Source organism: Colossoma macropomum, unplaced genomic scaffold, assembly GCF_904425465.1.
Source record: "Colossoma macropomum unplaced genomic scaffold, Colossoma_macropomum, whole genome shotgun sequence".
NCBI lineage: Eukaryota > Metazoa > Chordata > Actinopteri > Characiformes > Serrasalmidae > Colossoma > Colossoma macropomum.
The window spans coordinates 19926504-19943702 of NW_023494810.1; the positions used below are offsets into that span (position 1 = coordinate 19926504).

Sequence of the window (17199 nt, forward strand, 5' to 3'; positions counted from 1 at the left end):
AGCAGTGATGTATATCCACAAACTGGAAAAAAAAATCACAAGGCATTTTGCACCATGGTAGAGAAAGAAAATCACATGTAGTACAGGTAATCTCTAAAGGGCTCATTATGATATTTCAAAAAGATTGTACTGTTCAATTTATATCATGCTAATGGGAAATGTAAACATGCCTATGGTTATAACAAACACAGTGGCTGATAATCCTAAATATTAAATGTTTTCTTTCATATAGCTTTTTTCCCTCAGCGTTCAATGTTTATTAATTCTTCTTTTTTTATCATTTTTTTTCTTGTGTTAGGTATAACTAATTGACTGATACTTCTCAATGTTCCTTGTAATTATCAATAAAACTAACTTTTCCAAAACATTTTTCTGAAAAGGCATATAGCTTGTGTCATGGGGCTGTTAACGGAGTAAAATTCATGTACCCATATAGGTTAATTAACTTAATTGGCTCAACCAGTTAATTGGCTCAACCAGTTTGCATTGAATTCAGTGTAATTACTGAACAATAAGCCTTAGTATGTAATAAGCTTAAGATTTTAGGGGTTAATGAATGCATAATAAATAATCTCTAATGTTCTTAGAAACATAAATCCATAGTTTTGTTTTACCGAAGTTTAAATATCAGATTTTCTCAGTTAAACAGAGGTCCAGCTGTACCGGCAGTGTGTGTTTTGTCTCTTTCACAATGGAGCACTGTTGGCTGGGAGCACGTCAAGGTTTAGACTAGAGGAGACAGACATGGAAAATAAGTTCAGCTGGCAAGCTGCTTCATGGTTACGCAACGGAGAGAGAGAGCACTGCCTAACGCCAAAGAAAATAATGAAGAAAATGAAAAGAAAAAAGGGCAAATAAGGCCTTTTTCCTGAGAAACTCAACCTCTGTAGCGGCTAAAAACGTAATTGCGAAGACTATACTATGAACACTTAGCATTTTTCTCAAAAGGGAAAATTAATACTTTGAAATTTTCTGGAACAGAAGGCATAGCATAAACTTTTAGCTTTTTTAGGTGGATTTAAAGGCTAGAAGACCAAATGTAGGTTTTTGGTGTCGTTTTTTGCTAGATGTCAACAGCCTACCTGTAATGATTGCCATGTTTACAGCTCATTTTTATAACCTGGGATTAAACAAATGGAAAGAGAAGGAGAGAGACAAAAAAGCTTAGGGGAAAAGAAAAGAAAAAGCAGAGCCAGATGTGTCAGGCTCCTCCTCTCTGTCTAAGTAAAACATTCCAGTGGAGCTGGTGACTCTGCATGAGGGCTTTTGCTTTTGCCTCTGCTCACACACAAAGACGACTAGGAGCTCTCCGTCTCTCAGCCATGATGAGAACACTTCACCTTGCCGTCGTGCTGCTTTGTGGCCTGGCCGCAGCCCAGCAGCAGGCCCTGATGGACTACTTAGAGAGGAGGTTGCTGGCCATCGAGGTAAGCTAGCCCCTGCTCCAAGCAGGCCCTGCACCGCCAGGAACCTGGCTGGGAGAAATAAGGAAACTCCTGTAACCATTATACTTGACTAATATAGACAAGCATTAAAAGACACTGCATATCCAGAGATTTGCTTCTTTCTGCTCCCCTTTGCTGCAGTGACAGCTTCTACTCTTTTGAGTAGGCTTTCCACTAGATGTTGGGACACTGCTGTGAGGTTTTGATTGCAATTCAGCCACAAAAGCATTAGTGAGGTCAGGTACTGTTGTTGGATGATTAGTCCTAGAAAACAAATGCCACTCCAGTTCTTCCCAAAGGTGTGTCATCACTCCAGAGAATACAGTTCTGCTGCATGGGAGCTTTATATAATTCCATCCAGTGCTTGGCATTGGTGCATGGTGACCTTAGGCATATATGTGGCTGCTCCAGAGTGCCCCATTTGGTTGGCAATACTTTTCAATGGAGATTGCACTAGTTGTGTGTTCACAAATGAATTGGTGGACTTTAGTATAGATAAATTCACTTATTAGGAGAGGTGTCTGGATACTTTTGGACATGTAGCATCCAGTAAAAGGACCTTCTGTTTGAGAAAGGGGGCTTTCTGCATCAGAAGCCTTTTCAGCTGACCCTCATCCTGACCTGCACTTTCTATTATTCTGCTTTCTAAAAGCATCTTCAATACAGGTATATTTTTAGTGGCATTACATGGGACACTTCATACGCATAACACAGGCTGCTCTTTCTTCCTTTCTGCTTGACTGCCCTCATACATGGCGCTCCCTCAGGGTTTATATGCACACAGACACATGCTCATTTCCCCTCTCTCCCTAGCCAGCTCTTTAGCTTTATCTGCTCTATCTCTCCACTCACGCTCCTTCTGACTATCTGCCTCTGTGTCTTGGAGCTTGTCTTGTAAAAGAAAGTATCTCTAGCCCCCGCCCCCATGCTGACTCCGCACATATGCTCCAGCACAAGTAAGTCAATTCATGTGATTGTGTTCAAAGAAGCTTCACTTCTAATTCTTTCCACTGACTCACAGATGAGAAAAGGAGTTTGCATAGCCAGAGGCTGATCCCTTTGCAGTGTAACCGAAGCTATTTTTAAAGCTAAAGCCATAATAAAGTCCTCAAGCAAAATTTAAACACTTAATAAGGATTACACCCACAGTAAAATCTCCAGTTGTTTATTGAAATGTTCTTACATGTACACACATGAATACTTCTATGAAATGAAATGTATTGTTAAATGTTGTCAGTATATTCCAAAATATAAATAGAATATATTGTAATACATTTTAAATATATTGCTTTTTTATATTTTAATTTAACATTTATTTATATTTATTTTATAATGGAATTTGAAATATATTTTATATATGAACTTAACTGATCTATAGATATGAAGATAAACATTATGCATGTAAATCATTTGCCTGCATGACCTTCAAGAAGACTGTTGATGGCACTTATTATAGACACCACTGGATGCTCAGATTTGTGTATCTGTTGATAAAAGCTTGCTCACAAAGACCATTATACACATTCTGCATATGTTCTAGCATATATTAATCTGCTTATAGAAACCTTTCGGCCTATTGAAATTCAAGCAAGGCTCTTCCTTATGTCTTCCACCAGGACCGCATCTCCTTGTGGCATGAGCAGACGAGCCGCTACACATCGGAGCTGCGTGAGTTCAAGCAGCAGATGGTGGCTCAGCTTGAGGGCCTGGACAAGAACAAGGAGGCGCTGCGGACCGAGCTGGACTCTGTGGGCGCACGAGTAGATCGAGTGGAGCGGGAGATGGACTTCCTAGAGACACAGAATGGTGCGCAGCCATGTGTGGATGTGGATGATAAGTTGGTGGAGCAGCAGGTGACTGTGGCCAAGGAGAGGAACAAGGCCAAGTACGCCAAGCTCACAGGTAAAGAGACTTTACAAAAGATTTGCATTACATATTAGCTGGGGATATTAATGTGAAAGTATTCAAGGACTATACCAAAAGTCCCTAGGCTGGAAAATAGGAATTGTCTTAGTCACAATTCACAGATTCTGGTCCTCCCAATCTAGTCTAGTGGAGGACAAGACTTTTATCAGCATAGCACTTGTTACGTTTGCTGGCATATCTAGATGTAAGCTGTAGCTAGACATCAAAAATGTTATTAACCGTATCATAGTGTGGTGTAATTGATTTTTTTTTATATATTTCCTGGCTAAGTAAACCAGAGTGATGGTAGCAGTATTTTTATTATTAGGATGAACATTCAAATGTGCTTTTGGGCCAAGTGCATACTAATGTGCCTGTCATTACAACCTGCAGGATAAACATTTTAATTGAACAAGAGAGAGCAAACATGAACACACTAATTAAAGCAGAGCCGTGGAGTGATTACAAAAATGATTACATAAATATTTAGTGTCTAATTGCACACAAAGTAATGAGAAATCCCTCTTAGTATGGTAAGAGAGTTGTTCTACTTTTGACGCTATATTCCTGAAAAAGTTAACTTCATGGCTATAATGTAATTTTTACCATCCCCAAAGACTGCAGTGACATGATCTCCAGCATCAAAGCCATGAAGATACTCAAACGGATGGGTGGCAGCAAGGGCATGTGGACCAAAGACATGGGCAGCTCCTCAGGCAAAGTTTACATATTCAACAGCACAGGGGAAGACACGTTGTACGAGTTCAGCTCTGTCCGGGACTTCACCTCTTCCCAAGGCACTTCAGCAGCCTCCGCCATCCAGCTGCCTTCAGCCTGGGGTGGTATGGGTCATGCTGTATACAACAATCACCTGTATTACGTGAAGGATGGCGAGGAAATAAGGCTGGTGAAGTTTGACCTGCAGAAAAGTATGGTGGTGGACAGTGCAGTATTCCCAGCTAAAGACCAGCTGCCAGTCTATACCCTGAACCCAGAGACCTACATTGACCTAGCTGCAGATGAAGAAGGTCTGTGGGCCATTTATGCTACAAAAGAGAATGAGAACCATGTCTCTCTAGCCAAGGTGGACCCCAAAACATTGGCCATCGAGCAAATGTGGGACACCCCATGCCAAAGGGAGAATGCAGAGGCTGCTTTTGTGGTCTGTGGCACCGTCTATGTGGTGTACAACTCCAAGCTCCCAAGCCGCTCTCGAATCCAGTGTGTTTTTGATGTGAGTGACATGGTGACAAATGATGATGCTCCTACAGTGTATTTTCCTAAGCGCTATGGAACTCATTCAAGTCTTAAATACAGTCCCCTGGAGCAACTACTCTATGCCTGGGATGATGGATATCAGATTCTTTACAAGCTGCAAATGAAGAAGAAATTGGACGTGTAGGTGATATTGAACAGAATAATCCCGATTTTTATACTATAGCTATACTTCAGGTATGACATACTTGCTGAAGTTTCTTTCACAGTAGGCCTACCTTTGCTCCCTTTGAACTGTAAAGTACAGTAAAGGGTGTTTTTTCAGATTTAGGGGATCTATTGGCAGAAATTGAATTTAGGATACAAAACCATGCTTTCATTAGCATATAGTTACCTATAAGTACGAACTGTGTTTTCATTAGCTTAGAATGAGCCCTTCTTAGCTACATAGGGAGCAGGTCCTCTTCCAACACAGGCTGCATGGAGAATCATGCATATTATTTAGCACAAGAAAAAGCAAGGGAGGATGAATCCTCATGGCCAAATAAGCAAAAAAAGGAAGAAGCAACACAAAATTGGGACAGACGATAGCAGAAAACAAGGATTAACACTGATGTGGCGTTTCCTAGAGGTAAATCACTGATGTGGGACAAATGTTTTCAGAGTCATGCCGAAGTTACCTGTATTCTGCTGGACAGGTAATTTAGCATTAGTAACCTTTTTAGCCATGTCAATGTTAAAAAATATCTCCGTGCTTCCAGGGTTGTCATATTTATGCATACCTGCTGGCCACCGTAGGATCTACTACACCCTTAGAAAGGAAGGGTGAGGGAGTATTTAGTTGGAGTCTCACTGCTAGATGGCACTAAATCTTACACACTGCACCTTTAAGGGTAATTTGGAGACAGCTAATTGTTTTCTACTTTTCCTGCCTACTTGCCCGGCCCCATTCATTCCTACTTTCAACCTTTGAGATTGTAATCTGGAAAATTGCCATATTTTTCTCCTTTGCTAACTATTACTTTACAATTTTTCTAAATTTTTGGACAATTCAATAATTGACATATAAAGTTATTCAGAATGCTTTGATGGGAAATTGCATTGTAGAAGTGCATTGTAGAGAAACTTAGAGAAGTGTCAGGGGACTTTACAGTGGTACTGATAGGTACCAAGGATCATGATGTCTATAACATAAATATAGCCATTTTATCTGTCTTCATGAGAAACCACAATTACAAAAAATAACGGTAAATCTGAATAAAAACATTATCTTTTTAGGGAATATTTATCATGTACATACTTTATCAGCTGATGCTGATAAGAATGCCAATGCCTGAACATTTATAAAATGTAGAAACTGGGGCATCTACCTGTATTAGCATTATGGAGAAATTTAAAAAGGGGCAAAAATCATAAAAATGCATTGTTATCTACAGATGAACTAAGGTGTATTCTTGTTGTTAAATGAAGGTGTTGTCTTGACCACTTACTATACTGGCTTTGAAAACAACAGATAATTCAAACTGTTCTTGTATATTCCAAAATGTACAACTTATAGTTGTTTGCAGTTGTCACAGCATTATACTCTAAATATTTCCATTTATTATGTTTAACATTTTTTTGGTAGCTGTTTATTGGAGTTACATAATTGTGTTATTTACTGACATTGTCCTATAAAACAATAAATGACCATGTAATAATATTTACATTTTAGAAGACAAAAAAATCATCATGGCATCACAGTTTTCCAGGATATTGTATGATTTCTGATACATGAGTAAACAAACCTAAATTTTATTTCCTTTTGAAACACATTGAAAAAAGCAATTCATACAAAAAAGACAATTATAATCAACAACTTTAATCATTCTAATGAAATACAAGGGGTGCTCTGAAACAAATAACTTAATAAATTTACATTACAAATACAAATTCTCAATATAAAAGTGAAAAGGTACTTGTTACCACCTGGAAAATGGAAGTACATTAGGTCTTTGATTCAGAAACACTGATCACTATGATCACTATAGCGAGGGGTTTCTGCCAAAGCAACTAACAAAATACATTATATTATCTTATGAACAATTTAGGTAACAAGAAAAATACACTACAATGGACATGGTTTGCTCAAACGTAAATTGATATTAAAATAAAAACTAATAGCCTTTTTTCATTTTTTAAAATGTTTTTTCAAATGCTTTAAAAGCCCAGTCAGGAATTTCTGCAGTGGACAGGCTGGTTTTTTTGTGCTAACACACAAAAGTCTTTCAAACAGGAATAATGCAACCATACTGCCGTCACTAAAAATGCAACATGCATGTTGGCCGTGCACCCTTGTCATAAAATCAGAGCTGAGGTCCTGATTATTACAGCTCCTGATTGTGGCTTTAGGGATGTGAAGAGTGAAGCTACCAAATGTTTTGTCAGAGCCCTTACTTGTCTTTATGGCTCACAGTGGAATAATCTGGAAGCTAAAAGGCAGCCTCTGATTACTGCTTAGTGAAATTATAATTGTTGTTGCCAGTGCCAGTTTCACATTATGTAGATTATGGACAGTGAAATGAGATGTTAAGTGTCCCAGACACAATCACTCAGATCTAGGTAATGATATACTTTAACGTCAGTCAAGGCTGCCTTCAAAGCATATGATCTTTGTTATATAGAAAGAGAGTTCAAGACATACTCAGCCAGTCACATAATGATGGCAATGCTAAGAAAGTTTGGGGAAATACATTCTGGGTTGTTTTTTCCAGCTAAACAGCATGTGTACTGGAAAATGTCAAAAATGACAAACTTACCCAGTAAAACAGCTCTAGTATAAGAAAAAAAACAGCAAAAAATAACTAGCAGCTATTCTGTGTACTGAACAATTTAAGGATGCCATCGCTTTGCCAGGTTATCTGCTACCTATTCAAGAACATAAGAAACATAGAAAAGGTCAAACCTTATGTTTATATAACATTTGTGAGAATGTACTCTAATCAGAAATACTGGAAGATAAATGCAAGAATGAGAAAGATTTTGTTTCCAAGGAAAATTACATAACCTTTAACATCTTCTTGTATCAAAATATTTACAATACTCTAATGTTTGAGATTGGAAATTTCACAAAAACCTAAGTAATTCTGAAAGGCTTCAAATAAATATATATATAATTAAAAGATTATTTGTAAACAGCCAGTCAGAAACTATTTAAGCAATGTAGACTTGTCTCTTGGCTTGGAACTTAAACCCTGCTGGGTGGCAAACAGGATCACATCATCATCAACAAAAGTACCTTTGAGTACGTTTGTTCTGATGTCACACAGCAGTTCTCCCGAATTAATTCACACAAACCCAGATGTGCGTCTCACAGTGCATTTGTTATGCACTTCCTCTGTCTAAAACCAGTTTACAAATGCTACAAACAAAAAACCCATAAATTTCCCTAAACCAAGCAAAAGGAAATACTGGTTTAATATTTAATGAACTATATCTTTACATTATCATTTCAAGCATAAAATACACTATACATTTATTAATTGCCTACTTTGGAGCAATTAAATCCATACATGGCAATTCAATAACATAACCCTCTGGACTGGCTTATGAATTCAGCCAGTGAGGGAAAATTAAACCTCTGCTGAAACAAAAAAAACATAAAACTGATTACCCACCAGAAGCTTGGCTAGGCTCAATATACATGAAAAGCTTTGACTCATTCTTCTTTCTGTCTGTACTATAAGCCATGTCCGCACAGACAGACGTTGTACCACAGGTCGTCTCAGGACGTGTGAATCTTACCACAGCTCCCTAATAGATCCTTGGCTTTTGAGAAGCCTTAGAGAGAGGCATGTGCTTCAGGCCCCTTCCCTACGGACTGGAGGGGAGTCGAGGAGATGGACAGGACCCCTGACTGTCAAAGCTCGCAGTTCGGGTCTTCCACTGAGGCGGACCGGAAATAGAAAGAGAAAGATCAGCCTAGGGCCATTAATTTTGATTATATTAGTAATCAAGCAATCTAGTAATTATTTTGACTGCATATTTTTCAGCATCAGAAAACATATCAGTGCTGTAAAAAAACAAACAAACATGTATTTACATTTTTTTTCGTACACATACATTTTTTTCGATTTTTATTTTGAACACAGCAGCTGTCTTGTACATTGTATGAATACTTCATGATGAATAAACCAATGTAAGTTCTCTAAAAGTATTTGGAATTAAATCTCTTTACATAAAAGGAGCAATATGCAGCACTGACAGCAAGTGTTTAAAATGAGTACTGCAGTCCAAACTCAAAATACTTATAGTAAAATAGTAATTTGCCCCGGCCCTCCCCCCAGACTCGAAGCTCACAGGGATTGCCAGCTTGAGGACACTGAACCTACATGAACGAGTGCAACATTAAACTTTGACAACATTAAACTTTAACAATAGCAAGCAATCATACACTGCAAGATGATCAGCTAATGTATATATTTTGAATGCTTTTACTGTTTGCAGATTATAAACCACCTCATGCAGATTTTTTTATAACCCTGTCAGTGTTAGCTGGATGCATGACTGGCTATGTACGATACCCAAAGCTAAGTCCGTTAACCCAAAAACAAAAGCCCACTGTTCTGAAAATACTCGCTGCCTTAAAGAAGCTGAAGTCAGCTTCTTATTAGCCACATTTTTGTTTGAATTTACCCGTTCCACTCCATTCTGGCACCTCAGCCTATTCGCCAGCTTCTTGTTTAGATTTTCTCGTTCCACCTTAAATGGTGTAGCATTTACGTTCTGGTGCCTGAGGTGCCATTTAAAGTGGAACGGGAAAATTTAAGCAAGAAGCTGAAGCTAGTGAATAGAAGGCCAAAATCCTGCCTTGTCTTGATAAGCCAGCTGCACACGGACCACAGAGAATGAATTCTCTTGAGTTTTCGCATGTTGAAATTACTTAAAATTCCCATTAGTACCAGCAATTAGTGAAGGTTTAGCTGAAGCTTAATGCTTACCTGTTCAGGAGAAAATAAGTGAACTTGGCATCCATCTTAAAGTCTTTCTGGGCTCTAAGATGTCTCTGTCTTTCAAATGCATCACCAATATTTACTCGCGTTTTACTATGTCTCTGGTAATGGAGCATTTCAGGAGGATGCAGAGGCTTTATAGGTCGGGATCCAGTTTGTTTGCTTACTTCCATGGCTGAAGCATGCTGTGTTTGCCTGCCAATTTATTTCATATCTAACAATTCAGGGTGTCGAAATGGTACTGGGAAATAGGCAGTGGGTGGGATCACAGACCAAAACACAAACAGACTTTCCGCTCCAGAACAGAAATTTCAAAGAAGAACGTACTGGCTGTAGCACTATTGTCAGAGAGGCCAGTATTACTACATATCTTGGTCATTTTATGATTTAGTACAGTAAATATATTACATACTGCTCCTTTAACTTTATAAAAAGTTAATAAAAGTTGAGAACATTTTTGCTTTCTCCTGTCAAGTTACCATTTTGGAGGTTTTTCTTGAGACAGCGACAACGTATTTAACGTTTTGAACTGTAATACTGCACTTTATTAGAAACAACTATCTTTTAGGTTTACTGTGCTGTCATATGATTTGAATCTGTGTTCAGTTTCAAACAAGGCAGTCACCTCTTTCTCAGACTTCTTAGGCTCAAGGAGCGGATGCCAGTGAGCAATGGGTTTCCGAGGGTAAGCCAACATCTCATTCCAGTGGTCTCTGCCAAGCCCCTCAGCATGGCTACCCACTCGGTTCACACCTATGACCTCATTGTGTCCCACTCTGTTGTTCAAAAATAGCAAACAGATGCAACAGAGAACTGTGTTAAATCTCTACTGGAATAGTCACTATCAAAAGTCTATATTACATATTTGTCACAAATGGCAAATATTCTTTTTTTTTCATCCCCCAAGGTCCGCTTATTGATGTCTGTGTAGACTTATGAGACCAAAATTACATGACTATTTTCCAACCTATCTTTATCTCTTACAATTAAACAAGCTGAACTGTGGCGTTATGGCTGATATATGTAAATGACCTCTGTTCTGATTGGCTGCCTTGTATTGTACCTAATTCAAACAGCAGTCTGGACTAAAACCCTGCTTATGACTTCAATGTGAATGGAGGGGCGCGAAACTGCTGCAGGTGGATATACACTGGCTCGCCACTTCACTGAGTACACAGTCCCCCCCGTGTTTATACTTTTTGTTCATTTTATCAGCTCCACTTACCGTATAGATGCACTTTGTAGTTCTACAACTACAGACTATAGTCCATCTGTTTCATTGCACACCTTGCTAGCCTCCGTTCAGGACCACTACAGAGCGGGTATTATTTGGGTGATTGCTCATTATCAGCACTGCAGTGACACTGAAATGGTGGTGGCGTGATAATGTGTGTTGTGCTGGTACGGATCAGTGCTGCTGGAGTTTTTAAACACCTCAGCGAGTGGACACAGTGTTTAAAAACTCCAGCAGCACTGATGTGTCTGATCCTCTCATACCAGTGCAATACACATTAATATGCCATCATCACATCAGTGTCACTGCAGTGCTGAGAATGATCCATCACCCAAATAACACCTGCTCTGTGGTGGTCCTGCCCTTTGAAAAACACAGCAAAAGAGGACTTACAAAGTATGCAGAGAAACAGATGCAGTACAGTCTGTGATTGTAGGACTACAAAGTGTATATTGTAAGTGGAGCTGTTTAAATAGACAAAGAGTGTAGATATAAGCTTGGTGTACTTTATTAAGTGGCCAATTGGTGTATGTCAGTGTGTTTTTTTTTTCGTTTTTTGTGTCATCACAAAAACAACTAATTCAAAATGTTTTTCTGCAGCTTAATTTCCACGACTGGACTGAGTTTACACACTACATCAAAAAATTGCTAGATTTTCCATTATATGTGCCTTGTAATATATGTTCAGACAAACTATAACTCACAAATCATAGTCCATAACTGATATATGTAAGCTGACTTGCTCCATGTTTTCTGGAGGAATGTCGAAGATTATGGCTTCATTGTAAGTAGGGTTCAAGGTGTTTTTCTTTATTGTAGTTTTCTTCTTTTTTAGTCGTTTCCCATCACAAATCAGTGACACTTTCACATATGGATCTGCCAGCAAAACAAATAAATGTTACATGTCTTTCTCAGACTGTGCATTGGTATGAAGATTTATGACAAAATCATGTCACTGTCACACACCCACACACACACAGATGTACCTGAGTAACCAGTTATGTCCATGGCTTTGAGATTTCTGCATCTAATGACTGTAAGAGTAAGTCGTCCTGCAGTGGGCAGATAGCAAAGGGAGAACATTATCTCCCCCAGGTCAACGCTTTCCTAAAAAAGTAACAAACAACACACACATATTGAATTATTCAGTGCTAATTGATTCCAGTGCAAATTCACACTTTTTGTTTCTAATTCACACATTTTGCTTACAGCTGCATTGTCCAATTTTGTCTCTTTAAAAAGAGAATACAGAATGCAGTCTGAAGGGAGGAAGATCTGTCTGCCATTGGATTGTAGGATTTGGAGCACACGCAGCCTCAACAAATGACTGTCTTCTTGGTCAACAGATATCAGATACATCATTTATATATCAATATCATTTGATCATTTCTGAAGCAAACTCCCAAACACCCCAAACTAAACATCAGTAAATCAAACTGAAAAGAACATCTGCACAACATTTTTATGAGCCCTGCTTACAACTTATGCAGAACTATGCAAAAGTCAGAGACCACTGTTCATTTAATTAATTTCCAGTTAAAACGGCCATTAAGTAAGTTATTACTTATTTATTTTTTCATTATTTTTCAAGAGATATTTCTGAGGAGAGGAAAGGGAATGTCACATGAGGCAAATAAGTGAAAAAACACTTTGGAGTTTGAAATTTTTTTTATAAATGTATTAAAAGATTTAGAGAAAATAGACCTGGTAGACCACCAAAACTGTTACCACCAGGTAAGCAGTACATACTTAAGCTTTCATCACTTTTGAAAAAATCCACAGGTGTTTCTGTCCTTTGTGAGAAGACAACACCATAGGTCTCAATACATCAGTGTGTATAGATAAATGTAATAAACAAAAAACAATGGAAATCTGACTTTGTGATCATTTATTTAAAAAAAAAACACTGACCCGTCATTTTTGTCTGCCGAAAAAGTAAGTACCCCCCTGGCTTCAGTAACTGATACTGCCCTTTTTGGCAGAACCAATTTTATGTGGGCATTTCCTATAATGGTCTACCAGTTTCTGATATCTACTAGGAGACATTTTTGGTAATTTCTACATGCAGAATACTGTCAAGTGTGCAGTGTTTGAGAGGTTTCTTGCATGTACAAGCCGTTTCAAATTCCTCCACAGTATTTTAATGGGATTCAGATCTGGGCTTTTACTAGGCCATTCCATAGCCATCTATTTCTACCTTTTGAGCCATTTTTTGGTGGATTTACTTGTCTGTTTGGGATCGTTGTCCTGTTGGAAGGTCCACTTCTTCAGCTTCAACTTTTTACAAATGGTCTCACATTTTCCTCAAGCACCCTCTGGTATGAAACATAGTCAATGTCTATAATTGCACCTTGTCCAGGCCCTGCAAAGCAGCCTCATACCATAGCATTTTCAAATACCATAACATTGGCCAAACAATTCCATCTTTGACTCATCTGTCCATAGTACATTGTTCCAGAAATCCTGGTCCTTGCCTAGATATTCATTAGCAAACTTTAGTCTTACTCTGATGTTCTCCTGGTGCACCTCTCACATAGGTCATATATGTGCAGTTTTTTTCTTGTGGTATATACTTTTACAACAAAAGTGCCAAGACCTACCTGCAGATCCTGTGATAAAATTTTGGGGTTCTTAGAGACTTCACATCCTTTACAGGGAACAAACTTAAATATGGCATTTTTCTGCAGTTTGTTGTGTACAATATAGTACATTCTCTATTTATTTATTTGCTAAGTTTAATATATTAAAAAAAATATATATATATAAAAAACTTAATTTTGAAGTGAAAATTTTATTAGAGAAAGAAAAAAGTAAGTACCTTTAAGTAATGGTACACCTCTGAGGATGTATTTGCTGAGTTCTGAAGCCTGTACATTTTGTCTTAAGGACATTTTTCCCTCTGTCCTACAGTCATTTTTGTTCACACTGGCATTAACATATGTCCTGGATATGTCCTGGGTGATCCTATCGTAAGTGGCCAGTGCTAACTACAGGTCTGAATGTGTCTCTGATATGCATTGTGATTTGATAACTCAAACCACCTTTGGAGGTGGTCAGGGATGTACACAAGCAAATAACATTTGTAACTTGAAAGCTAAAGCATTCCAATGTGTCAAAACAGCAAAGAAGGACCATTTAATCAACTCCGCATTAACATATTAACATAAAATATCCTGGGCAAACCAGCCAGCTTGGTATGCTGCAAGTGTGTATAAGCATGGTATATGTGCCATTCTATTGAATTAGTTTAAAAACATTTAATTCTATTGAATTAAAAAACAAACAAACAAAAAAAATATACATATATAAAAAAGTCTTCAGACCAAATATTTACAAGGATTACAAGGATTGTGTTTTGAACTATATAAGCCAAAGACATTAATTGAGAAGGTATTCATCTAAATACATACAAAATCATAATTTATAGGGTACTTTCTATCAGGAAGTGGCTGTCCTGAACCCTAAATTTCAACTTGTGAAAATAATATTTTTTGAAGGGGAAGGGATTTTTTTTTTAAGATTAAGATTTGATTTCTAGTGAAGTTAAGTGATTTAGGTTTATCATAAGTTTAATTTCTCAACAAAAAAAAACATGCTGTCAAATGTTTTTATGTAACTTCTGAAACGCAAAAAGTTTTAGTCTATAGACGGAGCCTTATTTTGGCCATGCCTCTGTATTTTAGAGTAGATCCCATTGTTTTGAAATAAATCTGTCCCAAAGTCTAAAAATCAGTGTGTAACACTACTGTCACTACTGAAACACACATTTTCTACAATTAAATAAACTTTTTAATGAACAAAAGAATAATTTTAAATGTGTACAACTATTCAAAAAGCTGTTTGTCAGTCATGTATTGGCTAGCGTTTTTGAGTTCTGATAAAAACATGAAAAGTTGTTTGTGTTATGTAGCCACTTTGCCAACCTATGTCAGACTGAAAAGTCCTAAGGCAGACTACTCACAATTTCATGAGTGACTAACACCAACTCATTTAAATTTCAGTTTACTGGGTTCACTTGACACAAGCATCATTAGCATTAGACACCTACAGTTCCATTAATTGACTATCAGTGTGCTTGAAGGCTTTTATTCTCACATTCATAGAGCAAAATTATTGGCTAGGCTTCAAGGCCTGTCTGACAGATAATGAAGAACACAGTTTTATTCCTGAATATTAAAGTGATCATATGATGAGTTTGCATGTTACAGCTGGCTTGGGTCAAAAGACTGCAGAAATGCTTTCATACAGCACATTTGCCACACAACTAAATGTAAACTGCTGAGGTCATGGCATTGTGCAGAACATTTCTGCTGTGGTTGCTGTGTCTGGCCCTTTGACCCCCACTCTAAACCAGCTGTACCAATCTGTAGTGTACAGGCAGAGGCTGAAATGTTTTCAGTAATGTAAAACCAATTTTGCCACAGATACATATCGTTGCTGTCAACCATGTATCTCCATTTTTGTTGATTTTTAGTTTTCTACATCATTTCAACACACTAGCTGTCCTTCAAATTGTGTAAAAATTTCATGATGAATGGACCGACAGAAATGCTCTAAAATCACTTGGAACAAAATCTCTTTACACTGACTTACATTGAAAGGTAAGAGTGTTTTTGCCTTCTCCTGTAAAGTTAATATTTTGGAGATACTTGTTTTTCATTGGACAGCGACGATATATAAAATAATTGTATGTTTCAAATAATTAGTAGGAAGCTGTAAAAATAATTATAATCATGAACAGGGCTACGAGTGACTGTAAAATGACTGAGAAAGCTGTGTAACACTGAGAATTAAATTATTACACCTACTGAATTCTGTTTTACAGAACAAGTTTTTGCCTTGCTTTTTAGAAATGGACAACATAGTTACCTAGTTAATAACTACTTAGTTGTGGACCATTCTCAATTTTTCCATTCTTCAATTCCATTCTCTGTCTCTCCCCTCCATAGGACATTTTGTTCCATATGGAAATGGGTTTAACCTCAGTTCAGAAAAACAAGCAGTAGGTGTCTACAGCCATTTGTTTTTTTTGTTGTTTTTACATTCATTTACATTTCATACAAAGACATAGGCCTAATTTAAATTTAGAAAGCATATCTAGTATTCAGCTGATACTAGATATTCAGCTTATCAAATCTTGATCTATCTAATCAATAATATTTTCATAAGAATATTATGTATTCATACATGAATATATATATATGAGTGGCTTTCTATATTGGATTCTGGCTCATTATGAGTACATTAAAGTGACATATCACTAGGGCAGAAGAGTGGCTTTCCTGCCTCAGCTTATGGGAGTAATAAAAAGGATGGATTGTCTTACACTAGTGGCATACTGAATGTCTCTCCAGATGGAAGTTTCCCGTGAGAGGTCAGACATTTCAAAGAGGTTTTCCAGTATCACTTCACCAATCATGTCATGACGTGAGAAGCGGTCAAAGTCAAAAACACTCAGGTGCAGCTTCCTGGCCGTCAGCTGCTCATAGGGCACGGGGAACTGGAATGTTTCGTCAAACGTGGGGTTGAGGGTCTTGCGGTGCACACGGGTCTGGAACTTGCATTTGCGGTCTGGCAACAGGTAAATCTTGACATAGGGGTCCGAGCTACCGCATAAGTCCTTGGCTGGCAGGTCCACGGCCTTAAAAATGGTGACGAGCAGAAGTTCACCCTCATAATCGTACTTGAGTGAGAAGTTGATCTTGCCACAGGTTTTTGCTGCTCCGTTCTTGGATAATTCCTCAGTCTCCTGTGGGCTCTGTTTGTAAAGTTCAGGCTGTATTCGGCCAAGGGAGGCAGCCGTGCAGGTGGAGTGGTCTTCCACATCCAAAAAATCGCTGCTGCGGTCCACACTTGTAACATGGTGCATCTGTCTGGGTAGGTGCTTCTTGAAGGAACTATGCCTGGTGACATATACATACAGTTTAAGTCACTGAATCATTCATGTGCATTTGGTTTTCACAGATAATACACCAGGTGCTGATCTGCATTTGTATTTGATATAAACTATTTCTTGTTGCAAAAAGCAGAGACATTCTAACAAAAGTGAAGATTATAACCTTTTAATTAATACCCCATTTAGGTTTATATTTCAGTTGATACCATGTTTGTGTTCATAAGCAGAATAGCAGATAAATATTTGTGTAATAAAGTATTCTTTTACATAATTTGAATACTATAGCAAAACAGAAGTAACAACTTTTGACTTCTATGGGTAAAAAAGGGATTGGAATATAGCTTGGCTATGACACTGTTAACACTGATCATAGCTAGCACTACTGTTGGCCTCAAGCATCTGTCTCCATCTAGCTCAATAATAATGAGAGAAAGATTTCTTGTCAGCTAAACACATACAATAAAAGCCAGGGACCGCCTTCAGGACTAATGTTCCCTGATAGTTATGGGATTT

General features: G+C 37.8%; 2 protein-coding genes across 2 annotated transcripts in view; one reads left to right on the forward strand and one right to left on the reverse strand.

The window, feature by feature from the left end:
- The first annotated feature begins 1213 nt into the window (after positions 1–1213).
- olfml3b (olfactomedin-like 3b) lies at positions 1214–6310 on the forward strand. The gene is made up of 3 exons (XM_036559347.1): positions 1214–1427; positions 3062–3347; positions 3968–6310. Exons 1-3 carry the CDS (start codon positions 1257–1259, stop codon positions 4750–4752), a joined length of 1242 nt encoding a protein of 413 aa, XP_036415240.1. The 5' UTR covers positions 1214–1256; the 3' UTR covers positions 4753–6310.
- Positions 6311–6405: 95 nt separating this feature from the next.
- Positions 6406–17199, reverse strand: part of syt6b (synaptotagmin VIb) — a 39343-nt gene continuing 28549 nt past the window's right edge. Inside the window, exons 4-8 of the mRNA XM_036560167.1 lie at positions 16117–16693; positions 11777–11897; positions 11495–11666; positions 10182–10332; positions 6406–8489 (exon numbers count right to left, since the gene is read on the reverse strand). Of these exons, the coding sequence (XP_036416060.1) occupies positions 8418–8489; positions 10182–10332; positions 11495–11666; positions 11777–11897; positions 16117–16693 (1093 nt within the window). The 3' untranslated portion in view covers positions 6406–8417. The remainder of the gene's footprint in view (positions 8490–10181; positions 10333–11494; positions 11667–11776; positions 11898–16116; positions 16694–17199) is intronic.

Bases quoted from the DNA above. Each gene is read 5' to 3' on its own strand.
- olfml3b (XM_036559347.1), top strand. From the start codon at position 1,257: ATGAGGGCTTTTGCTTTTGCCTCTGCTCACACACAAAGACGACTAGGA. The intron at 1,428-3,061 runs GTAAGCTAGCCC...GTCTTCCACCAG, and splicing joins GGAGGTTGCTGGCCATCGAG to GACCGCATCTCCTTGTGGCA. The intron at 3,348-3,967 runs GTAAAGAGACTT...CCATCCCCAAAG, and splicing joins CAAGTACGCCAAGCTCACAG to ACTGCAGTGACATGATCTCC.